General features: G+C 52.3%; 1 protein-coding gene across 1 annotated transcript in view; it reads right to left on the bottom strand.

Moving 5' to 3' along the window:
- Nucleotides 1-5307: 5307 nt before the first annotated feature.
- The window catches only part of pi4kb (phosphatidylinositol 4-kinase, catalytic, beta), a 21363-nt gene continuing 575 nt past the window's right edge, over nucleotides 5308-26095 (bottom strand). Inside the window, exons 2-9 of the mRNA XM_068022675.1 lie at nucleotides 20145-20372; nucleotides 18973-19082; nucleotides 16512-16616; nucleotides 16026-16149; nucleotides 15363-15628; nucleotides 14495-14627; nucleotides 13073-13193; nucleotides 5308-9922 (exon numbers count right to left, since the gene is read on the bottom strand). Of these exons, the coding sequence (XP_067878776.1) occupies nucleotides 9741-9922; nucleotides 13073-13193; nucleotides 14495-14627; nucleotides 15363-15628; nucleotides 16026-16149; nucleotides 16512-16616; nucleotides 18973-19082; nucleotides 20145-20372 (1269 nt within the window). The 3' untranslated portion in view covers nucleotides 5308-9740. The remainder of the gene's footprint in view (nucleotides 9923-13072; nucleotides 13194-14494; nucleotides 14628-15362; nucleotides 15629-16025; nucleotides 16150-16511; nucleotides 16617-18972; nucleotides 19083-20144; nucleotides 20373-26095) is intronic.

Here is a 26095-nt window from a genome sequence, read left to right as displayed (position 1 = left end):
CGGCAATGTGGAAAGTTGCCCAGGTGTGTCCCGTACACAAGGTAAGCAGGACAAGTCCAACCCGGCCAATTACAGCCCCAGCAGTCTTCTCTCAATCATCAGTAAAGTGGTGGAAGGTGTCGTCAACAGTGCTATCAAGCGGCACTTGCTTCGCAATAACCTGCTCAGTGACGCTCAGTTCAGATTGGGCAAATGAGCTGAATTCCAGAGGTGAGGTGAGAGTGACTGCTCTTGACATCAAGGAGGCATTTGACCGAGTGTGGCATCAAGGAGCCCTAGCAAAATCGCTGAATCCCCCACTATCAACATCCTGGGGTTACCATTGACCAGAAACTGAACTGGAGTAGCCATATAAATACCGTGGCTACAAGAGCAGGTCAGAGGCTGGGAATTCTGCGGTGAGTAACTCACCTCCTGACTCTCCAAAGCCTGTCCACCATCTACAAGGCACAAGTCAGGAGTGTGATGGAATACTCTCCACTTGCCTGGATGGGTGCAGCTCCAACAACACTCAAGAAGCTCGACACCATCCAGGACAAAGCAGCCCGTTTGATCGGCACCCCATCTACAAACATTCACTCCCTCCACCACCGACGCACAGTGGCAGCAGTGTGTACCATCTACAAGATGCACTGCAGCAACGCACTAAGACTCCTCAGACAGCACCTTCCAAACCCGCGACCTCTGCCACCTAGAAGGACAAGGGCAGCAGATGCATGGGAACACCACCACCTGCAAGTTCCCCTCCAAGTCACACACCATCCTGACTTGGAACTATATCACCGTTCCTTCACTGTCGCTGGGTCAAAATCCTGGAACTCCCTCCCTAACAGCACTGTGGGTGTACCTACCCCACATGGACTGCAGCGGTTCAAGAAGGCAGCTCACCACCACCTTCTCAAGGGGCAATTAGGGGATGGGCAATAAATGCTGGGGCCTGGCCAGCGACGCCCACATCCCATGAACAAATTATTTTTAAAAAAGACTCAGAGGGTACAGGAGCAATGGGCTGAATGGGAACATTAGAGAATTTACAGCACAGAAACAGGCCATTCGGCCCATCTGCTCTGTGTTGGTGTTTCTGCTCCACACCAGCCTCCTCCCACCCCCTCTTCATCTCACCCTATCCCCATATCCTTCTATTCCTTTCTCCCTCATGTGTTAATCCAGCTTCCCCCTTAAATGTATCTCTGCTATTCCCCTCAACCACTCCCTGTGGTAGCGAGTTCCACATTCTCACCACTCTCTGGGGAAAGAGGTTTCTCCTGAATTCCCCATTGGATTTATTAGTGACTGTCTTATATTGATGGCCCCCTAGTTCTGGTCTCCCCCCCCCCACAAGTGGAAACATCTTCTCTAAGTCTACCCTATCGAAACCCTTTCATCATTTTAAAGACCTCGATCAGGTCACCCCTCAGCCTTCTCTACTCTGGAGAAAAGAGCCCCCGGCCTGTTCAACCTTTCCTGTTTGACATAACCTCTCAGTTTTGAGAGTGTTACATGGGGAATAAGTGACAACTGGGAGTGAGTTCCATGGCTTGCCTTCCAACCTTCAGTTCTCCCCACCCTCAATGGCACTGCCCTGTCTGAAGTCTGCTCTTACCCGTTGTAAGGCTGCCATTGCATCATGCTAACACCTCCTTTGCCAGCATGGTGCCCTTCAGTATGCCTCAGGGCTCCATTCTCGGTCCCTTCTCCTTCAGTTACCTGATACTCCTTGGAGGTTCATCTGGAAGCATTAGATCCACTTTTATTTGTACTCTGATGGCACCAAGATCCACTCCTTGTGCCTTTCCATTGAGTCAAATGTGATTGCCAACATGCATATGTGACAAAAGGCTAATATGCAAGATAAGGGCACATGGAGTTGGGGGTAATATATTAGCCTGGATCGAGGATTGGTTAACAGACAGGAAGCAGAGAGTAGGGATAACTAGGGAATTTTCAAGTTGGCAGGCTGTAAGTAGTTGCGTGCCGCAAGGATCAGTGCTGGGGCCTCAGCTATTTATAATCAAAATTAATGACTTGGATGAAGAGAAAGAGAGAGTAATGTATCGAAGTTTGCTGATGATATAGGTGGGAATGTAAGTTGTGGGGAAGACACCGAGAGGCTGCAAAGAGATACAGATAAGTTAAGTGAGTGGGCAACAAGTTTGCAGATGGAGTAGAAGGTGGGTTATTCACTTGGCTCGTAAGAATAGAAAAGCAGAATATTTTTTAAAAGGTGTGAAACCTGTAAATGTTGATGTTTAGAGGGACTTGGGCGTACTCGAACAAGGAACACAAAGTTTGAATGCAGATACGGCAAGCAGTTAGGAAAGCAAATGGCATGTTGGTCTTTATTGCAAGGGGATTGGAGTATAAGAATGAGGACGTTTTTCCTGCAATTGTACAGGGCTTTGGTGAGACCTGGAGCACTGTGTGCAGTTTTGGTCACCATATTTAGGGAAGGACATACTTGCATTGGAAGCAGTACAGCGAAGGTTCACTTGAGTAGTCCCTGGAAATGAGTGGGTTGTCCTATGATGAGAGTCTGAGCAAATTGGGCTGATGCTCTCTGGAGTTTGGAAGAACGAGAGGTGATCTCATTGAAACAGACAAGATTCTGAAGGGGTTTGACAGGGTAGACACTGAGAGGTTGTTCCCCCTGGCTGGGGAATCCACAACACGGGGGCACAGTCTCCGGATGAGGGGCCGAATGGTCTACACCTGCTCCTATTTCTTATTAAGGTCAAGACCTGGTCGTAATTATGTTTAGCTTAACACTGGCGACATCTGCAGCTCCTGTCTGAAACCATGTGTTGCCTCAAGGCCAACAATCTCCTCCAGCAGCTAAGCCAGGGGTCCTGGGACATCAGGGTCCTACTGCTGCCCGTACCTTGTACCAATGGAGCATGCTTCCACCTCTGCATTCTCTGCCCCCATCCTTCCCGCACCACTCCTAGAAATCCAGGTCCACACCTTCACCATCACCCCTCTGTGCTCTCAGACCCAACGCCAACTCCTCGCTTCTAAAATTCTCATTCTCGTCTCCATGGCCCTTGCCCCCTTCCCGGTCTCTGTAAAGTCCGAGATCTCTGCGATCCTCCAATTCTGGCCTCCTGCTCATCCCCCGATTTCCATCGGTATTGGCAGCCGTGCCTTCAGCTGCCCGAGCCCGAAGCTCTGGAATTCCCTCCCTAAACCTCTCCTCCTTCAAGACACTCCTTAAAACCGAGCTCTTTGACCGAGTTTTTTGGTCAGCAGTCCCAATATCTCCAACATATGGCTCAGATGGAACCTTAATGATTCCATCCAGCCTTGTGCGTCCAGTGCATCCCCGTCACTGGGGACTTGTCTTTTCACTCCATCAATGGCAACTCTTTCAACCAATACCCTCCTATCCTTTGGAAGTCCTATCTCCTTCAGAATCTTCCTGCTCCTGCAGTTAACCGTTATGCCACCCTCGTTTGGAAAATCATAATGGCTCGTTTCCCACCTAGAGGAAACATCTTCGCACTCTGCTCCTTCATCAGCACCTCACAAATCCTTGTCTCTCTCGGCACTCAGGGATAAATACCCATGCATCTCCAGACATCTTGCTTGTTTTGAGGCCCTTTCTTTGAAGCGTCCTTTCCAAGCCCTTCTCTCAGCTCACGAATGGCCGACTTGCGTTCTTATGTTTCTCTCCTCCACGCGACTGGAAGAATTTCTTCTTGTACTTGGTAGCTGCAAATCTACCCCATTTCTAAATTCCCTTTCGACTCTCCCCTTCACGCCGCTTCTGAATGTTCTGCCCTTCAGCCAAGCCGTGACTCTCCTTCCCAGAGTCTTTGCGGAGTTCATGTTTCTTCCTCATTGCACTCTGGGTTGGGCATTCAATGCCTACTAATCCTCTTGATTTATCCAACAGTATTAGAAGGTATTGCATTTGTCCTCAGTTCCTCCACTTGGCTTGAATTTAGCCTTTGTAGTGGCCTTTTTGAACTTGCAAAAGTATTCACGACACAGGAACAGATAATTCACTCCAATGGCCCATGCCAGTGTTTATGCTCCACATGACCCACCTCCCACGGCAGATTTAGCCCCATTGAGGAAGTGTGGGGGCATTAGATCAGGGCTCCAGAGTAGAGGAAACAGGAAGGAGCTTGATGGTAATCCCTAGGCCTCCGTTAAAAAGTTCACCTGCAGAGGTCCAAGGAGGGAAAGAATCAGCTTCGCACGAGCTCCACAGTGGAATAGTATCCCCACGATATTCAATGGCATTACCGTCGCTGAATCCCCCAACATCAACATCCTGGGGGTTACCATTGACCAGAAACTGAACTAGAGTGTATCTACTAGAGCAGATCAGAGGCTGGGTAACACACCTCCTGTCTCCCCAAAGCCTGTCCACCATCTACAAGGCACAAGTCAGGAGTGTGATGGAATACTCTCTACTTGCCTGGATGGATGCAGCTCCAACACTCAGGAAGCTCGACACCATCCAGGACAAAAGCAGCCCGCTTGATTGGCACCCCATCCACAAACATTCACTCCCTCCACCACCGACGCACAGTGGCAGCGGTGTGTACCATCCACAAGATGCACTGCAGCAACTCACCAAGGCTCCTTCGACAGCGCCTTCCAAACCCGCGACCACTACCACCGAGAAGGACAAGGGCAGCAGACGCATGGGAACACCACCACCTGCAAGTTCCCCTCCAAGCCACACACCATCCTGACTTGGAACTATATCGGCCGTTCCTTCACTGGGTCAAAATCCTGGAACTCCCTTCCTAACAGCACTGTGGGTGTACCTAACCCACAGTGACTGCAACGGGTCAAGAAGGCGGCTCACCACCACCTCCTCAAGGGCAATTAATGCCACCTTTGCCAGAGACATTCACCCCTGAGAATGAATGTCTTTTTTTAAAAAGAAAAAAAAAGGCTCTGGTCCGGAGATGTGACATCTAGGAAATGTGCGTAGTCAGCAGCAGCTGCCAATTCAACCACTGTGCGGGGATGGGGCTCACCTCAGTCACACAATTTCCAATAAGAGTCACTGGCGGAGTGGGGGGAGGGGACTGACATGATCATCTTAGGTGGTTGCTCCCCTTCCTCACCCCAGCAGTCAGGGGAGTTCAATTGGACAACCAGTGGGCGGTTCACACTCTAAAGGGATGTGTGCTACATCGCTCGCTGGCCGTGCGCCAGGCGACGAGCTGAATTCGACGAGTGAGCCCCACCCCCTACTCAACTCACTCTGCGCTGTGGGGTGACAAGCTGTTCCCCCACCCCCGCCCGATCACTGCGCTGGGTTACAGAATGAAAACACCAAAGATTGACTTGATTTCGCTGTCGGTTTTTAATTGGTCACAGGACAACACATACAAAACAAAAAGAAAAACAACACAAGGATCAGAAGAAAAAAAAAAAGAGACAAGCTTCTCGGAGGTTGGGGGGGGGCGGTGGGGTGGAGAAACACAGAAGGAAAAAGTAAAGTTGAGACAGAAAACTGGTTAGGACAGAGGCAAAACTGTACAGCGTTAAAAACTACTGCAATTCTGGAGCACGATGCTGGTGCTTTAATCCCAGCATTTGCATCACCTGCAAGTCGTGAGAGAGATTTGACTTTCACATTTAAAACAGAATGAAATCAAAATTTCAGAACGTGCATTGCTTATATATATAATATATATATAAAAAAGAGCAATTTTAAATACAGTTTTATAATATGTACAAGGTTCCCTATCTCTCTCTGTTGTTCACTTAAATAAATTTCAACAGGACTGCTCATCCAACCTCACGGTTGTCCAGTGTGATGGGTGGATTAGGGAGGGAACGAGGGTCTTTTCACCACTGACTCCACTGCCCGCACCACAACACAGATCTGCTTGCTGTCGAACTATTCCCAAACAGCAGTGGGTTGCAAAGCAGGCGAGTGCTGCCCAGCCGGGTGGGAAGCTGGCCAGGTGCTTTCCCGCGTCGCCTCAGGACAGACTGGCGGATGGGCGAGGTACCCGAGTGAGGGACGGGGGGGGGGAAATTCAGCTGCAGGGGGCGGCGCTGAGGTCAATAGTCAGGAACACAAGGAACTGGAGAGAAAGGGGTGAGGTAGCCGGAAGCACGGAAAGCGGGAGGCCCATGACCAGAATGGAATAGGGGCAAATCGATACCACTTTCCATAAAGAGAAGGAAAGAAATCCAAGTTTTGCACATTCCTGGTTACTGACTGGTAAGTATGTGCCTCACCCCCTGCCGGCCCAGGGCCCCACAGCTGGGGACACTGGCGATCCCAACATACTCACTGCAAATGGGTCGGAGGAAAGTTGAATCTGGGCAGAACGGTGAAGTGTGCAACTCTGAGCACGACCCCCAACTGCTACAACATGGAGAGAGGGGGCAAGGACAACTGGCCTGATGCAACAGGTATTCACAGGGCCGTCAGGGTCTGTAATGGCACTGGTGATGGGACAATTCTACTTACACAATAAATTGGGGGCGGGAGGAGGGGGGGGGGGTAGAACATTTGTGTTCAAAGTGAGGGGGTGACAGATCAAGAATTGCAAAGATTTCCCATTCACACATTCAGTGGCAGCATCAAAACTCCCAGGTCAGATTAGATACAGAGTAAAGCTCCCTCTACACAGTCCCCATCAAACACTCCCAGGACAGGTACAGCACGGGGGTTAGGTACAGAGTAAAGCTCCCTCTACACTGTCCCCATCAAACACTCCCAGGACAGGTACAGCACGGGGGTTAGGTACAGAGTAAAGCTCCCTCTACACTGTCCCCATCAAACACTCCCAGGACAGGTACAGCACGGGGTTAGATACAGAGTAAAGCTCCCTCTACACTGTCCCCATCAAACACTCCCAGGACAGGTACAGCACGGGGGTTAGATACAGAGTAAAGCTCCCTCTACACTGTCCCCATCAAACACTCCCAGGACAGGTACAGCACGGGGTTAGATACAGAGTAAAGCTCCCTCTACACTGTCCCCATCAAACACTCCCAGGACAGGTACAGCACGGGGTTAGATACAGAGCAAAGCTCCCTCTACACTCCCAGGGCAGTTTATATCCTTGCTCGGAATATCCCAAGGAGCTTTTTGTACAGGTCCCTCTAAATAGCAGTGATCGTGTGTCGGTGAATATGGTAGCCATTTTGTGTGCGTTATCAGTTAATCCATTCTTTGGCGGCAATGGTCGAGAGAGGAATGTTGGCCCAGGACACTGGAAAGGGGGGCGGGGGTGACAATCAGCTTGTGTTAATTAGTAATTTAGTGCTAACTGCCTCACGGGACAATAACCATTATTATTCCCAAATGTATAATTAAAGAGCTTGATTTGTGAAGTTTACCCAATTGATTTAACAACAAACTCCCAAGTAGTAAAGTTACTCTGTCAGTGGTTAGAAAGGAGGTGCCAGTATTAGTTTAGCAGTCTGCCTGTGGACCTTAGGCATCTCCACTGTGAACTCTCTCTCCCACCTCAACACTAAAACAAAGTGCAGAATCCACCCCAACATTCGGTTCTGTCCTCACAGGCGATGAGGATAAAGGAACAGCAGAGTCTCCCTCCCTTCAATAATCGTCTATTTACAGTGATTGTAGGGCATTAGTCATCACTCGCTGACCCAGATTCCTTTCTGTGTACTGATAGGCGAGTGTCAATATTGTGTATGTGCGAGAGAGAGAGAGAGAGAGAGAGAACATGAATAAATGATGCAATCTGCTCAAAACCCGTGTTGTCTAGCGTGCAGTTAGGACAAAGCTGGGCCTGTGACATTGAGGCAGGCAGACGGGAGCATTGGTACAAGTCAGCCACAATGATCAAACTGAATGGTGGAACAGGCTTGAGGGGCTGAATGGCCCCCCCACCCACCCACCCCCTGTTGCGACGTAGCTGCCTTCGTCTGACATCGGTCTCTTGGTTCTGGCTGGGAGACACTGGACGGCGATGAGGAGCCAGCCGTTGTACCTTGGCGGGGAGGGGGCTATACTGCGGAGCCTGGAGACCGCCCTCAAGTGCGGCCGAATCCGGATGAGAAGCAGATTTATTCGGATTCCGACCCCAGAGGCGCTGAGATCAGCTGAGGGTCTGGGAATCAAACCTGGGATCCCTGGGTTGACGCAGTTCAGAGCTAACGCCCCCGACCGACAGAAGTCGGGGCAGGGGGAACGAGGGGAGGAGGGGGGAGGACCCCTTCATATCTGTTTCGAGAACGCGAGGGGTGCGCGTATGCATTGACAGAAGCCCTTCACACTCCCCCAACACTCCTGCAGACCCACATGTGGATACAGTTAAGCATCAGACCAGATCCCGACGTATGACTGAATGGACCCTTAAATGACACTGCACACGGAAAGAGTGAGAGAGAGACAGAGACATAGAGAGAGACGCAGACTCCCAAAGAGCCACATTGGTACCTCTGAACCGAAATGGACAGGATTCTGCCTCTCCAAAGAAAGAAAGACGTGCATTTCTCTAGCGCCTTTCACGACCTCAGAACGTCCCCCAAGTGATTCACAGCCAATGGCCTCCTGTTAAAAGCCTGGTTGCTGATACAGTGTTGGAGAAAACACAAACCAAAAGAACGAACAACATTTCTACATTCCCGACATCGCCCTCGTCCTGTTTTGTAGTGGAAAGAAAACGTTTAAATTAAAACACAGACACACGACACATACACGAGGGGACACTAAGCAGCAAGGCTGGGTCTTGGTTGGAACGCAGGGTGTGGCGGTGTTTGGGGGGGTGGGGGGGGGGGGGGGAAGAAAGGGAAGTGGGGTCACTGTCCCAGGACGTCACCCATTCCGATCCACTGCTCCTCTCTTTCCCGATAAGTTAGCCAGCCTGTTCGTTCCGACCGCGAGCAGCTCCCTCTCGAAACAACAGGAGACGGCGGAGGGGGGGAAAAAAACCAAAAGACGCCAACGTGGGAGAGAAGGTGTGACTAGAAAGGACTTGCATTGTTTTAGCGCCTTTCGCCACCTCAGGGCATCCCAAAGCGCTTTCCAGACAGTTGAAGTACTTCTGTTTTGGAAGCGCGTTCACTGCTGTAATGCAGCGGCAGCCAACCCGCGCACAGCAAGATCCCAGGAACGGCGACGTGATAAAAGACCGGATCAACTAGATTTGTTGTTCGAGGTATAAATATCGGCCCCAGGACACCCGGGGAGGGGGGGGGGGGGGGGGGGCGCGGGGGAGAGGGAAAATGGAGAACTAACCGCACCCCCGCCGCCATTTTCTGAACAGGACCTGACCCACTTCCTTTCGCGGGCGGGGTGGTCTCAGATTTGATACGAAGGCTCTCTCTGTCGTGTAGCACGGGAGGCTCCTTAAAAAATAAATTCTCTCAGTGCGGAAGTGAAATTGAGTTTGGATGCACTCCTGGATCCTTCCTCTGGGGGGGATGGGGAAGGGGGGAGGTGGGGTGCCAAGGAGAGGCAAGGGATCGACTGCTGACTGTGTGGGGCCAGTCTCTGCTCCCGAACCCCAGCGAGAAACAGCATCACTACCATTAATGTCTTTTTCCCTTTTCAGCGCGCACGCTCCAGTCATAATCCGCGCGGGAGCCGTCGTCTTGAGACCTCGCCTCGGTGGGGGGCCTGGAGCTAGCGAGTCAGCCCTCCGGTCACGGTGAAAGGTCGCAGCGTGCCTCCTCCTCTTTCTTTCTCACTCGCTTCCCCCTCTCCTTCCCCGTAGTGTACCACCCGCTCCCCGACCACCCCGGGGGGGGGCGGGGGAGGGGGCCGGGGGGGGGGGGGAAGGAGGTCACATGATGCCATTGGTCAGGTACTGGAAGCCGTCATACAGTTTGGTGGTGAGTGACCGCATGCTGCCGTCGACCATCTGCTCGATCAGACCCTGCAGCTGCTCCTCGGTCAAGTTCATGTGGAAACGCTCCTTCAGGTGTCGGATGGTGCCCGAGCCGTGGAAACAGGGCAGCTGAGAGCCTGCGGGAGGAGAATTAAAAACGCTCGATTAAGATGCTGAAGGGCGCGGGGGAGGAAGAGGGGGAGAAACGAAACCCCCCCCCCCCTTAAAGCTCTTCACCTACGGTGAATTGACTGGTGCACAGAAAGATCCAAGAAACAGTAACGAATTGAGGGGGGTCGGGGGGGGGGGGAAAAAGGGGCCTTTGTTCCACTTCAACCCACGCCCCATCCAAACCGGTCAAAGTCGCGGCCTCGGTTTTAACGCTCATCCCAAAAGACACGGCTGCCTCAGTTCCGCGCCGGATCCGGATCGTGGGCTCAAGTCTCTGGAGTGGAGACTCGCTCGCACGGAGGCACGCTCGCACGCACGGCCTCCCCAAAACTGAAGCGAGAGATCTGCCCGCTGAGCCGACGCCTCGCAATCCCTCCTCCGCACCCCACCCCCCCCCCCCCCCCCACCCCACCTCACCCCAGATGGGCCTTTACGACAAATCTGGTAGCTTTGTGGCCACCATTACTGAGACTCGCTTTCTATTCCAGAATTCCTTTCGGTTCCCCAGCTGCCGTGGTGGGATTTGAACTGTGGCCTCGGGATTACTCGTCCAGTGACATACCCGTTATGCTACTGCTCAGTACAATGAAAAAGCTCAGTGTTAAGTCTGGTTACCATGTACGTCTCCAAAGGGGCTGACAATGGAGGTTAGTGGTTGGAGTGATTTAGGCCAAGTGCCCCAGTTAGGCCTCAGGAAGCCCAGTGCAGCAGAGAATAAACCAACAGCAAACAACTCTCTCATTAGCTGCCCAAAACTAATGGCTTTTCTCCTCCCCAGCTGGGTTGCCAACTCAGGTTGGATGCCTTCCTGGAGTTCTTGTCCAACCTGGTCAATCACCCGTTTGCCCTCTTCTCCAATATTTTTCTAAGCAAGGTGCCCAATGAAAATAACCGTTATTTAATGGCTCGGTGATTTTGGTCCGGGGTGGTGCTGCTCGTGGCAGTGTCCGGGAGGTTGATCTTGCATTCCGGGAGGCTCCAGGCCAGCCCTGGAGGGTTGGCAACCCTTATTCCCCACCCGGCCTGCTGGAGCTGGGGGGGTATGGCTCCACGGGGCACCCATCATCCTTCGGTGCCGTGCACCCAAGTGTCCATCCTTCGTGCACCAGTTGGCCACAGATTCCTACAGCCAAGACCGGACACCTGCCCCGTATAGGGACCTTCAACCTGGGCAGGTAGACGTGGTTCAACAAAAGACAGACGATGCAAGAAATACATAGCAATGAGTCAACGTGGCAAAGGGGGGGGGGGGCACGAGCAGCAGAGAGGGGGGGGGGGGGGGGGGGCAGGCGCTGGCCAGCAGCAGAGGGAGGGGGGAGGTAACAGCGAGCAAACAGTAAGACAGTGTGCGCGAGAGCAAGCGAACAGGTCAATGTGATGCAGTGTCCGACACAAATAATAAAGCAGATTTCCTCAAACTTGCACTGGTACACCTGCTTCAGAATTCATGTTAGAAATTCATCTCCTCAATGTCCATAATTTTTTTTTTTTTTAAATGTCTCAGGACGCAGTTTAAGGTCAAAACTGATTCGGCTCCTCCCTGCCCCCCCCCCCCCCCCCCCCCACTCTCGCTCTGTGCTCTATCACCAGTCTGGACCCTGCTCCCTGGTAGTGCTGAATGAAGCTGGCTGCTTGCTCTGGCTGACTGACACTCACACAGTAAATCTCTCAGTGCTAGCACCTGACTGGCCTGCGACCTTCCTGAGCACCTCTCGTCATCACCTGTGGGACAAACTGACCGGATACTGGGTTAGACAAGGTGATCCGTCCAAAAAAAATATACACAAGACAATTGGCACGTGAACAGGACTGCAAGCGCGTTCTCGAGTTCGTTCTCTCTCTCGTTCTCTCTCTCGTTCTCTCTCTCGTTCTCTCTCTCGTTCTCTCTCTCGTTCTCTCTCTCTGGTTTGGGTTACTAAGATGGAACAATCAGCCAGGGTTCCTACTCTGGATCACTAACCAGTAGGAAATGGAGAGACAGTGGGGTGGGCGGGCTGGGAGGGGATTGTGTGAGCCAGCGTCTGATTGCGCGGAAGCCCGAGGGCGTGTCAAGTGGGGAATGCAATTCACCAGTCTGTGGAAGCCCCCTGCAGTAAACCGCCTGCCCACATTCACTGCCTGGGCTGACTCGTGTGAGGGACTACACACACAAGTGCCTGATTTCAGCCACGCCATCCAGGACAGGGGTCACTGCAACGATGCTGTGCCTCTCCCCCTCCCGAGGAGCAACCCCTGCTGAGCCGTTGGTTCCACGGGCACTGCCGTCCGACACCACACCCCTTTAAGCTACCCCGAGTGTGGACATGAGGCCTCTGCAGGACCTGCGCAGGTCGGCAAAAGCCAAGCCTGATCCTGTCCCCGTTCAACATGTTCCCCCCCCCCCAAAGACTAAAAACAGGATAGGGTGAGATGAAGAGGGGGTGGGAGGAGGCTCGTGTGGAGCAGAAACACCGGCAGGGAACAGTGGGGCCGAACGGCCTGTTTCTGTGCTGTAAAAGACATATACTCCTGGTCACTGATCAGGAGCAGTAACCCTGGGCTGATATTCCCCCGCCCTAGCTCAGAAGACCCTGTGGTTAATCGCAGAAGCGGGACTGGCTAACGCAGTAAAGAGCGGACACAGGCCAGGGGCCTGCCAGAATTAGCACGACACCAGGTGCTGCATTTGTCCTTTGTTCAATTGTGAGGGGGGGGGGGGGGGGCTTTAGAACACACACACACGATGCACAAATACCAGAGCAGCCCACACACAAAAATGTACACACGTCCGTGCATGCTAACACAACTGCACGTGCTCTCAATCACACACACACACACAACTCTGGTGCATCGAACTTTGTACAGCTTTGCTGGACAGCAAAGGGCAGACGTGCTGACTCACAAGGTGGACTGCCCACCTGCTAAATGCCCGATTCGCATACTCAGGATCGACAGAGAGCCGCGGTGCAGCGGCGACTCTGACACCCGTGGATATGGGCGGGCGGGCGTCACAAAAGGTTCACCATAAACACGACGACAGTCGCCTCAGCTCCGGAGCCGGCCCGACGCAGAGCTCCAACAGCCACGCTTGCCAACTAAAGAGGGAGGGGGGGGGGGGGCACCGTCACCGCACGCACCTTGCTGCATTATCTCCACGATCTGAGCCACTTTATCCATGTGCTTCCGTGCTGCAATCAGCCCTTGCAACATCAGCATCTTGTAGTAGTTGAACATGTCCCCGTCTAAACCGCCCATGACCTGTCAGCAGAAATCCCCGTTAATCCTTGAAGCGTTTCCAAACGTGTCCGACAAATTAGCGGCCGGCAGCACTTAAAACATCTGCCTTCGAAAACAGTTACCGGCCAAGAAAGGCGACGCCCGCTAATGCCGGCTCCCGTGTCTTGAAGAGCTCCGCTGATTCCGAGCAGGACCAATACGCGCGAGTTCACATCACATTGAGGTGCGCTAAGTGCAACTGGGCACGGCGGGAAGGAGAATTCGCACTGCCTGCGTGTCTCGATGCCCTGGGCTGTTTGTGGTATCAGCGCACAGTGAATAAAAACCACTTACTGAGCGTGGGCTGCATTGTATAAGTAGGCCTGCGGGGGGGGGGGGGGGGGGGGGAGGGGCAGCAACGGAATGTGTAAAATTCACACGTCAGTGTATCTGAAGACCCAGAAGACGATCGGGTCACTTGTGTTTATCATAAAATAATCAGCCGCATAACTATGGAAACAGAGCGATTAGAAGCAGAGAGCCAAGTGCGTCTTGCTGCCTCCATGTTGTTATTCTGATGTCACTTGCATGTATCTTTGCTGTATGCATGGAATGTAGCGATCAAAGGTGAATTGGGGTAAGAGATTGTGAGTGAATGACTCTGCTACACACATACTGGATCGTGCGGCGAGTTGTCTCAGTAAAAGTCCTCAAAGTCCACTGTTACAACTGATTGGCGTATACCCTGCTTAAAGTAACAAGGTGAATTAGCAGCCCAACAAGCACCAACTGTTTTTTTTTTCATGCAAGGGGCATTGCGACTCACCATTTCTTGCCCGGTGGTTCCTTTGCAACACTGGGGCGGAGGCGGCCACCTGCGAAACCGCCACCGGCAATCAGCGAGCTCCCAATTCCGCGACGGACAGTCGGGCAAACCGGGGGGGGGGTGGGGGGGGGCGGGCGGGCACTTCAGCACGCAGAGCGGAAACCGCAGATCGGGGCCCGATTACAGCACGATAATCAGCGATTCCCGAAAGAGATTTGGATAAATGCAAAAAAAAATTTAAAAAATTTGCAAGGCCCACGGGGGAAGGAGCAGGCTAAAGTGGGGGGGGGGGGGGGGGGGACTGATTGGATAGCTCTTTCCAAGAGCCGGCACAGGCACGATGGGCCGAATGGCCTCCTTCTGTGCTCTATGATTCCGCGAGCCCAGTTTTGGATCCGCACTCGGCAGCGGAGCTGTATCGGTCCATTATTTAGGGAGATATAAAATTGGCCCAGGACGGAGAACGCAACGGCCACGAACAACGGAGTTCAAGTCAAGGGGAGAGCAAAGAACTTACATCGACAAACTCGCTGGTGAGTTTGAAGGCAGACGTCTCAAAGCCTAGGTTCCGGGGGGAGCTGGACAGGATGAAACCGAAGTCTATGTGAATGATGTGGCCCTCGGAGTCCAGCAAGATATTGCCGTTGTGCCTGGAAGAAACAAGGGGTTAAAACTCCAGGGCTCCCCCGTGACCAGGATCACGCCTTAGGAATAAAATCTTGCATTTAGATAGCAATGACCTCAGAATGCTCCCTCCCACAAAGTGCTTGGGGCCCAATGAATTACATCTAAAGCGTCGTCGCTGTTGTAACGTAGGAAACGGCAGCCGATTTGCGCACAGCAAGCTCCCACAAACAGCAACGCGATGAATTTTTTGTTTTAGATTTAGCGATGTTGGTTAAGGGATAAATGTTAATCCCAGGGTCTTAGCAGGAACAAGGGCTCAACACTGAGAGGCTCCCAATATAAAACACACATTCCAGCTAGCGAATGGCTGACGGTAGAAAGGGGCAAGGACACCCAACAGTTCACCTCACGCTTCTCCCCCCCCCACCCCACCTCCCACCACTTCCCCACAGATCTTCAGCCCACTCAGAGAGTCCGACTCTCTGGTAATCCCATTCCACAGCTCAGCTAACCACTGGCCCACTTATTCCCAACTTACCACTGTCGATGAACGACTTCATCTTTTGTTCGAGCATGTTAAAGTCTCCGCTTGAGGGAGATCCAAAATTTTTTTTAAAACCCCAAAGGCTTCCTCAAACCATCCACCCTCCCTCAAATAATACTCTGGTGCATGTGGCTTCCTTAAATTAAGACAGGAGCGCCAGCAAATGAGGTTGCTTGGGTTATCCCTCCTATACAAACACTGCTGCAGCCCTTACCTGTCCTTGACCTGCAAGAGGTAACAGACCAAACAGTAGCCGGCACAGCTTTGTACAAAGTTCCGCTGGGCTGACAGGAACTCCTCAGTGGTGTAGTTCCCGTGCTCCTGGAGGAAGTAATCCAGTAAGGAGAGCTGGGACTGCTTCTTAATCTGATGGAGCGACACAGCATTCACCACGGGCTCGATCATGCCACTGTCTGCGGAGATCACCAGGATCTTGTAGGGCTTGATCCACAAGGGGACTCGCTCCACCTCCCAAATAGCCTGCAAGAAGGAGTGCAAGGAACAGGGCGTTAGAACGTAATCAGGGTCTCGTGCACAGAATCCCGGCCGACGCTCCCTGGACCCCGGGGAGTACTCTCTCTCTTCCCCCACCCCCCCACACTCTTCTTCCAATAGTGACCGTGGGAACATCTTAACCTCTCATCCGACAGCGCAGGGGGTTTGGAGGGAGAAAGATCGCGGGATAGACAGGACGGAACACTAGCCGAAATCTTCACGCTCGTCCTCGTCACCAAGGACCCGCGGCCAGTTGTGCCGCGCCCACCGCGGACCCAACCTAAAAACAGCAACATGGCTCAGTTGGGTGGAGATCCATCGGCCAGCAAGGGCCACCTGCGGAACTGCGGAAACGAAAAGCCTCCCGATAAAGACGACGTACCTGCAGTTGTTTCAACACCTGGTACGCCAGGAGCTCTTGGCGCAGGTCATCGCCGCACTTGACAATGACGGACAGAAGCCGCCAATTCGGGAAATGGCCATACGGAGAGTTCTCTCTGATTCGCCTGTCAACAGGAGAGAGGGGAATTTGAGCGAGGGTCTGAGATCCAACCACACAAGTGACTGAAAACAAAACCTTGTTGTCGGGCCAACACTTCCTGACGGCGCGACTGCGGGTCACCTTTTTTTTGGTCAACATTTACCATTGTGAATTTGCTATGTCAATTGTCACGGTGTAGTTACAGGCTGTGGCCACTAGGTGACTCAGTGGAACACTATTAAATCTCTGCTTGATTCCTTCTCTGCTGTAAGGAGAACCACCTCAGTTTCTCTAGTCTCTCCGCATAACTGAGGGTCCTGCGCGCAAAGATTACTGGATTAGGTTCCCAGGCCCACCGCGGGTTAACGTGACCCCTCTCGCCCTGACCTGACTTTCTCCTGCCACGGTTCCTTCAGTGCAACAGCAGAGGGGTCCTCTGGGTCCCGTTTAAATGTGGTGGGTGCGTGGGCCAGCTGCTCAGAGAGGCGTCGCCTGCAAGATCAACAGTCACAGAATAGAACAGAATCATTGAATGGTTACAGCACAGCAGGAGAGCATTCGGCCCATCGTATCTGTCCCGGCTCTCTGCAAGAGCTACTCGGCTATTCCCACACCCCCGCCCTTTCCCCTGTAGCCCTGAAAATGTTTTCCCTTTCAGATAATTATCCAATTCCCTTCTGAATGCCTCAATTGAACCTGCCTCCACCACACTCTCAGGCAGTGCATTCCAGATCCGAACCACTCGCTGCGTGAAAAAAGTTTTTCCTCGTGTCGCTGTTGCTTCTTTTGCCAATCAGTTTAAATCGGTGCCCTCCGGTTCTAGATCTTTCTGCCAACGGGAACAGTTTCTCCCTATCTACTCTGCCCAGACCCCTCGTGACCTCTATCAAATCTCCTCTCAACCTGCTCTTCTCCAAGGACAACAGCCCCAGCTTCTCCAACCTATCCTCGTAACTGAAGTCCCTCATCCCTGTAATCGTTATCCTGAATCTTTTCCGCACTCTCTCTAAAGCCGTCACATCCTTCCTAAAGTGTGGTGCCCAGAATTGGACACAATACTCCAGTTGAGGCTGAACCAGTGTTCTATGAAGGTTCACCATAACTGCCTTGCTTTTGTACTCTTTGCCTCTATTTAGAAAGCCCAGGATCCTGTTATACTTTATTAACCACTTTCTCAACCTGCCCTGCCACCTTCAATGGTTTGTGCACAGTTGCCAGTTTTTTTTTAATAAAAGGCACTTGTTACTTCACTTCGCTGACACCTGCAATCTTAAAAATCTGTTGTACGACTTGCTCAGGAACACCGCGCCCCATCCCCACGGCTCCATTAATCGCAGGGCTCAGCGGGTACCCCAATTCCCGTCCCAGTTGCCTCTCCAGCAAGGTTGCAGACGCATTGCTGAACTCGGGTAGTTACTGTTGCACCCTCACCTCCGGGTTCCCCCACAGCCCCCCCCAACCCCACTCCAGGGACTCGAGCCCATAATGCAGGCCGACGCTCCCGGCGACAGAACTGAGGGAGCACAGCATCGTCAGAGGTGCCGTCTTTCAAACAAGATGCTAAACCGAGGGTCTGGTTTGACCCTTACCGGCAGCAGGTGACAGTCTCTCAGCTCGACTGGAATATCAGGGAAGTCCGCCCAGTGTCCTGGGCCCAGATTCCTCCCACAAACACCAGCTGCTGCTGTTTGTGAGGGCGCTGGCACACTTTCCTAAATAACAGTGGCTGCACTTCAAAAACTCACTGTACAAAGAGCTTTGAGACCTCGGCAGTGTTAAATCCTATGTGATTTAAGGACTGAGGTAGCAATATGTGTTGCCACTAGATGGAGCACGTGAGCCAAGCAGCAGGGGACAGGGGAACTCCAATGCAGCCTGGCTGCACCAGTCCAAGGTCAAAGCCTGCCGCCTGGATAACCACAATCCCGAAGATGCTGACCGCCTTTCCCCGTCAGCCATGGCTCAGTGGGCAGCACACTCTCTCTCGTGCCGCTGAGTCAGGACGGTTGTGGGGGGGGGTTTGCAGCCCCCCTTCCAGAGACTCGAACACAAAACCCAGGCCGACACTCCCAGTGCCAGAACTGGGGGAGTGCTGCACTGTCGGAGGTGCCGTCTTTCGGATGAGACGTTAAACCGAGGCCCCTGTCGGCCCCCAGGCGGACGCAAAAGATCCCGTAGCCACTATTTTAAATAAGACCCGGGGTCGGGGTGGGGGCAGGGGGAGCTCTCCCCAGTGTCCGGGGGCCAATATCACAAAAGCACTGGGTCATTATCCCATTGCCGTTTGTTGGATCTTGCTGTGCGCAAATTGGCTGAGGTGCTTCCTACATTACAACACCCAGCTCTGACCTCACCACTACCTCCATCGTCTGCGACAGGGATCTGCCGGAAAATCCCTCCAGTTAAACACAGGGAAGGCCGAAGTCCCTTGTCGTCGGTCCCTGCCACTAACTCCATTCCCTGGGCAGCCGACTCCATCCCTCTCCCCGGCCACTGTCCGAGGCTGAACCAGACTCAGTTCGCAGTCACTTGACCCTCGAGATGACCTTCCGGACACGTCGACAGCGCCTATTCCCACCTCTGGAACGCCGCCCAGTTCCGTCCCTCTCTCAGCTCATCGGCTGCAGAAACCCTCATTCTTTTTTTTTTTCTCTACTTCTTTGTTATGAATATGGCTGCTCCAACGTTGAACTGGCCGTAACCCAGCTCGCGTCCTCCGCAAACCTCGGCCCGCCCAAAGTCCAGCCCAAAGTATCCAAACTCACACCGAGCCTCCGGCCCAATATCAGAGTGCGCCAACATTCGGTGATGAGGAGGAGGAAGCAGAGAGAGAGAGAGAGAGGGGTACCTGATATCGCCGGCAGCAATGAACACGGGCTCCTTGTTCTCCTGGCTCGTGATGCTATCCACGGAAAACTGGGAGATGTTATCACTGCTGTTGGTGTGGATTTCAGGCAGCTGGGAGGAAGGGGGAGAAAATAAAACCGGATTAGAACCAAACCTGGTGGCACAGCAAGGTGGGAATGCCTGGAGGGCAGCAGCATGTGGGTCTGTACCAAATCAACCAGTTTGCAAGCACAGCCGTGGGGAGGCACACACAGTCTTTCTCTCTCTCTGCGAGTTTATAACATTACCGAGTCAGATCCTGCACGTTATATGTGCCTTCTTGAATGGTCAGTAATCACAGGCAGAGCGATCAAGGTCTCAAAGCAAGTCGTCTTCACTCATGTGTAAATGGTCGGGACTCAGCGGAAATCGCGCTCTCTTGCCAATTAATGAGAAGACTGAGGGTTCGAGTCCCCACTCTCGAGACTTGAGCGCAGAATCCAGACAGTACCGAGGGAGCGCCGCACTGTCGGAGGGTCAGCGGCGAGGGAGCGCCGCACTGTCATCTTGCAGGATGAGACGTTAAGCCGAGGCCCCGTCTGCCCCTCACAGGTGGATGTAAAAGATCCCATGGCCGCTATTGGAAGAGCAGGGGGGGGAGAAAAGAGGAGTTCTCCCAGGTGTCCTGGGGACAATATTTATCCCTCAACCGACATCACAAAAACACAGGATGACCTGGGTCGCAATCACGAGAGCGTGGCTACCCGACCCGTGTCGGGTTCGGGTCGGGTCACTCTTCCAGGTCTGCCATTCGGGCTCGGGCTGCGCTCGGGCCGGGTCAGACACGCGACAGCCAGGGCGTCAAGGTGGGAAACACTCTGCACTAGTCTGCAGGGATTCCATCCGCGGTAGAGCACAACCTCTTCAATAAAGTTGATTACATTCCGGAGGTTGGGTCGGGCACAGGAAAAAAAATAAATAAAAGGACTCCGGCCGGGTCAGATTTCATTTGCAGACCCGAGCAGGCCTTCAATTATCACATTGCTGTTTGCGGGATCTTGCTGTGCACAAACTGGCTGCCTACATGACAACAGTGACCACACTCGGTAAAGTACTTGATATGCTGTGAAGCGCGTCCCGAAGGGGTGAAAGTGTTCCGCAGCCACGCGAACTGTCGACCGTGGGCCGTCTCACCTCGACCTGCAGCTCCCCGATGTCGTCCACTGACCAGGCCTCGTCGTCGTTGTCATAGTTGGGCACGGTGCTGAAGTTGGCGGGCCGCTGCTCACGCGCACAGCCGCAGTCGGGCAGGTTCTCCACCGAGCGCGTGCTGCGGATGCGGTTCTCGGGGATGCGGGTGGGGACGGGCGACAGCTCCAGGTTATCGCACTCCAGCACCTCGACGTAGATCAGGTACGGGGCCTGAGGAGGAACGAGAGAGAGAGAGAGAGAGAGCTTAAAGACAACACACACTCCGGACGAGAGGCAGCTCAGAAGGAGGTGAGTAAACCCAGGAATAGCGGTGGAGGTGACGCAAAGTTTGGATTTTACAGATTGCGGCAGGGGGCGGGGGAGAGGGAGGGGGGTGTCCTGCAGGTTTGCATTGGGAGATGGTGCGATGAGTCTCGGGTTGGCCCAATGGTACCAGGGAAGAGGAGTGTAAAGGATGAGGCCTTTGGGAGACAGGGCAGGAAAGTTCAGAGTATTTTCCCGCACAGAAACAGGCCATTTGGCCCATCTGCTCCGTGCTGGTGTTTCTGTTCCACACGAGCCTCCTCCCACCCCCCTCTTCATCTCACCCTATCCCCATATCCTTCTATTCCTTTCTCCCTCATGTGTTTATCCAGCTTCCACCTTAAACGTATCTCTGCTATTCCCCTCAACCACTTCCTGTAGTAGCGAGTTCCACATTCTCACCACTCTCTGGGGAAAGAAGTTCCTCTTTATCTCGAATGGGGCAATATGTTTAAAATGATGAAAAGATTGGCACAGGGTAGATGTGGAAGCAGACTGTTTCCTGTAATCGAGGGGGGGGGGGGGGGGGGGGTGGGGGGGGTTACTGGCTGAGACAGAAACATGCAACATTAGCCTGGACAAGTGGGCGAAGGAGCTGGGATTACACCAAGCAGCAGCAGGGTCAGTAACCGGAGGATAGTGATTTAAGATTCAATAGGAACTTTCAAAAGGGGAGTTGGATAAATACTTAAAGGGGGAAAAATTTGCAGGGCGATGGGGAAAGAGCAGGGCCGGGGGGTGGGGGCCCAATTGGACACCTCTTTCAAAGAGCCAGCATAGGCACGATGGACCGAATGGCCTGTTTCCATGCCGCAAACTCTACATTCAAAGCCGGGTGGTGCGTGTGCGTCTGTGCGGGCACTCGGCTGCATGCAGATGTAGCTCCTGGGATATGCTGCACTGCACTGACCCCACACGACTGCAGCAGCAGCAGCAGCAGAGTAAATGGGGATCCCTCTTCTTCAAACGTCACAGAGCAAGAAGGTTCACCGCACTGGTCAAACGCTGCGGCTACTGAAAGGCAGCTTCTAAGCTTCAGATGCGGAGAACCATGTGGTCTGAGCCAGACAGTCAGAGAGAGACAGAGCCAGAGACAGCGCAAGGGCGCGACACACACAGCGCATGCAAGAGAGAGAAAAACACAGGGAACGGGCGCGGCCCAGGGGGAGTGAGCGAGCAGCGGGTGGGGGTGCGGGCAAACCACAGAGAACGCGAGCGCATCAGAGACACAGAGGCAGAGAGAGAGAACGTGAGAGAGACCAAACAACATCGCCTAAAAAAGCAGGTTATCTGGACATTATCACATTGCTGCTTGTGGGATCTTCCTGCACACACAATCTGGCTGCCGCATTACAACAGTGACTCCACTTTTTTTTTTGAAAAAGTATCTCACTGTCTGCAAAGCGCTTTGGGCTATCCCGAGCATGTGAAACAGGCTATATAAAAATGCGAGTCTTGCTTTATGTAGGTGCAACCACAATGTGAGTGTTAAATCTGTTCTGGGTGATTCTGGTTGAGGGATAAATATTGACTCGGGAGCACTCCCCTTCTCTTCGAAGAAGTGACCGTGGGATATTCTACGCCTACCTGAGAGGGCAGAAGGGCCCCAGTTTAGGGTCTCGTCCCCCTAGAAGACTCCTTCCTGCAGCCTCATTTTGGCACACCCAGAGCTCCCTTATCGGGTGAACACGTTGGATGCGGAGGTGCAGCGCGTCTCCTTGTTGGGTGATCCGCTCTCTATAACCTTGCACCTCGAACCATTTCAAATTCCAGGATTCCACAAGGGAAAGGTGCAAAGGGCCAAAAGGCCTCCCTTGCATTATGATAAATCCGATGGGGAATTCAGGAAAAACCTCTTTCCCCAGAGAGAGTGGTGAGAATGTGGAACTCGCTACCACAGGGAGTGGTTGAGGGGAATAGCAGAGATACATTTAAGGGGAAGCTGGATAAACACACGAGGGAGAAAGGAATAGAAGGATATGGGGATAGGGGGAGATATATAGATATATCTATAAATATGTGAACAGAAAAAGATTATTGAAGACAAATGTGGGTCCCTTACTGTCAGAAACAAGGGAATTTATAATGGGGAACAAAGAAATGGCTGACCAATTAAACACACACTTTGATTCTGTCTGCACAAAGGAGGACACAAATTACCTCCCAGAAATGTTGGGGAACACAGGGTCTGGTGAGAAGGAGGAACTGTATGAAATCAGTATTGGTGGGGAAATGGTGTTAGGGAAATTGATGGGATTGAAGGCCGATAAATCTTCCGGGCATGATAGTCTACATCCCAGAGTACTTAAGGAAGTGGCCCTAGAAATAGTAGATGCATTGCTGGTCATTTTTGAAACTTCTATAGACTCTGGAACAGTTTCAACAGATTGGAGGGTAGCTAATGTAACCCCATTATTTAAAAAAGGCAGTAGAGAGAAAACAGGGAATCATGGTTAGCCTGACATCAGCAATGGGGAAAATGCTAGAGTCCATTATAAAAAATGTAATAGAGCACTTGGAAAACAATGACAGGATCGGACAAAGTCAACATGGATTTACGAAAGGGAAATCATGCTTGACAAATCTACTGGAATTTTTTGAGGATGTAACTAGTAGAATAGATAAGGGAGAACCAGTGGATGTGGTGTATTTGGACTTTCAGAAGGCTTTCGATAAGGTCCCACGTAAGAGATCAGCGTGCAAAATTAAAGCACACGGGATTGGGGGTATGGTACTGACATGGATAGAGAACTGGTTGGCAGACAGGAAACAAAGAGTAGGAATAAAAGGGTCCTTTTCAGAATGGCAGGCAGTGACTAGTGGAGTACCGCAGGGATCAGTGCTAGGACCCCAGCTATTCACAATATATATTCATGATATAGATGAGGGAATTAAATGTAATATATCCAAGTTTGCAGACGTCCAAAAGCTGGGTGGGTGTGTGAGCTGTGAGGAGGATGCAGAGAAGCTCCAGTGTGATTTGGACAGGTTGAGTGAGTGGGTAAATACAAGGTAGATGCAGTATAATGTGGATAAATGTGAGGTTATCCACTTTGGTGGCAAAAACAGAAAGGCAGATTATCTGAACGGCGATAGATTGGGAAAGAGGGAGGTGAGCGAGTCCTGGGTGTCCTTGTGCACCAGTCACTGAAAGTAAGCATGCAGGTGCAGCAGGCAAATGGTAAGTTGGCCTTCATAGCGAGAGAATTCGAGTACAGGAGCAAAGATGTCTTGCTGCAATTATACAAGGCCTTGGTGAGACCGCAGTTGGAGTATTGTGTGCAGTTTTGGTCTCCTTATCTGGGGAAGGATGTTCTTGCTATGGAGGGAGTGCAGCGAAGGTTCACCAGACTGATTCCTGGGATGACAGGACTGACGTATGAAGGGAGACTGGGTCGATTAGGCTTGTCTTCGCTAGAGTTTCGAAGAACGAGAGGGGATCTCACAGAAACCTACAAAATTCTAACAGGACTGGACAAACTAGATGGAGGAAGGATGTTCCCGATAGTAGGGGAGTCCAGGACCAGGGGTCACAGTCTAAGGATAAGGGGTAAGCCATTTAGGACTGAGATGAGGAGGGATTTCTTCACCCAGAGAGTGGTGAACCTGTGGAATTCTCTACCACAGAAAAAACAGCTGAGGCCAAATCATTAAATATATTCAAGAGAGAGTTAGATACAGTTCTTAGGGCTAAAGGGATCAAGGGATACAGGGATAAAGCAGGAACAGGGGACTGGGTTTGGATGATCAGCCATGATTGTATTGAATGGTGGTGCAGGCTCGAAGGGCCAAATGGCCTACTCCTGCTCCCATTTGTCGATGTTTCTCTGAAGAGGGGGTGGGAGGAGCAGATGGGCCGAATGGCCTGTTTCGGTGCTCGAAATTAGATGGAGAGTTCATCTCTGAACTTCCCTCTCTCGCCAGCCCCAGATCTTCCTTCTCCCTGGTTCTGCGCTGCATTCAACTCCAGGTTTCATCGCAACCACTCCGACGTGAGGTCCCAGGAACCCAAACCTGTGGTACTCTTCCTGTTTATGGGGAAAAAAGCGCCAAACTTTAGCGCCGCCCCGACCAATAATTCTAAATTTCCCCGTCTTTTATCTGCTTGGTGTGTGGGCTTGCCTCCACCCCACTCCTAACAATCACGGACTAAACACAACAAGATTGTTCCATGACAGCTCCGGATTATTTATACAAGCCTTCAAGATTTGGCGCTGCATTGTTTTCCTTGCCTGGATCAGGGGTTGTGTTGCCTTGGCTCTGCTCTATGCAAGGCACCGTGACAGGACAGGAAGAGGCACAGTTGGCTTTGCTGCAGATTGTAAACATGATTCATAGAAACTCTATATTACGTCCCCCCCCCACCCCACTCAACACGAACTTGGAAACACGACTCAAACTTGTGCAACAGATGGATTCCACAGGGAATGGGCTGCACCAAGAACATGCACGTCCACAGACCCACATTAAAGTGACAGGCAATTTTAACACATTTACCAAACCTGTATGGTGTTCCGATGAGAAGAAATACAATTTTTAAAAAAATCAAATTTTGTGCTTATTTAAGTGAAGGGACATTATTATTTTCAGCAAACACTCCCAGGACAGGTACAGCACGGGGGTTAGATACAGAGTAAAGCTCCCTCTACACTGTCCCCCATCAGACACTCCCAGGACAGGTACAGCACGGGGTTAGATACAGAGTAAAGCTCCCTCGACACTGTCCCATCAAACACTCCCAGGACAGGTACAGCACGGGGGTTAGATACAGAGTAAAGCTCCCTCTACACTGTCTCCATCAAACACTCCCAGGACAGGTACAGCACGGGGTTAGATGCAGAGTAAAGCTCCCTCAGTACTGCCACGGAGGACGTCCTACGGCAGCAGTGTGACGCTTTCCCCACTATCAATACCAGCCATCCGCAGCCTCCCAGAATAAGATTGCCGACTAATACCAGATTGTGTTGCTTTAAAAAATGCATCAGGCGACGGTAACTATATAATGGTGCACCTTTAACGCTGCGACACATGTACGGGGGGGGGGGGGGCTCCCCTCACACTGCCTGCATATAGAATCAGCAGAGGTGACCGCCATTCAGCCCATCATACCTGCGCAGGCTGTCTAAAAGTCCGATCCAATTGGCCCATTTGCCCCCTACTATTTCTCCACAGATAAATATTTATTCAATTCCCTTTGAAAGCTCCACCGCACAATGTTTCAGGAGGCTTCAGGTTGGGTGGCGGGTGTGTATATACTGTGATGCACGAGACATGGCGATGGTGTGGGATGTGCCGGGCGAAGCAGTGGATCTCTTCCTCGACGCAAGTGCTTCATTCTTTTCCCATGCTCTCCCGCATTCCGCCCTCTGTAAACTTCAGCTCACCCAAAACTCCTGCTGCCCCCACCCCGCGTCCCGTTCACCCATCAGCCCGCCACCCCGCCCCCCTCCATTGCTCACTGACTTACACTGGCTCCCGTTCCGGCAACGCCTCCAAAATCCTCATTTTTCAAACCCCTCCACAGCCTCGCCCATTGCCCGATCTCTGCGCTCCTCCAATTCCGGCCTCTCGCCCATCCCCCCCCCCCGATTCCCATCGCTCCACCATTGGCGGCCGTGCCTTCAGCTGCC

Source organism: Heterodontus francisci, chromosome 46, assembly GCF_036365525.1.
Source record: "Heterodontus francisci isolate sHetFra1 chromosome 46, sHetFra1.hap1, whole genome shotgun sequence".
NCBI lineage: Eukaryota > Metazoa > Chordata > Chondrichthyes > Heterodontiformes > Heterodontidae > Heterodontus > Heterodontus francisci.
This window is presented reverse-complemented; position numbering and strand designations above follow the sequence as displayed.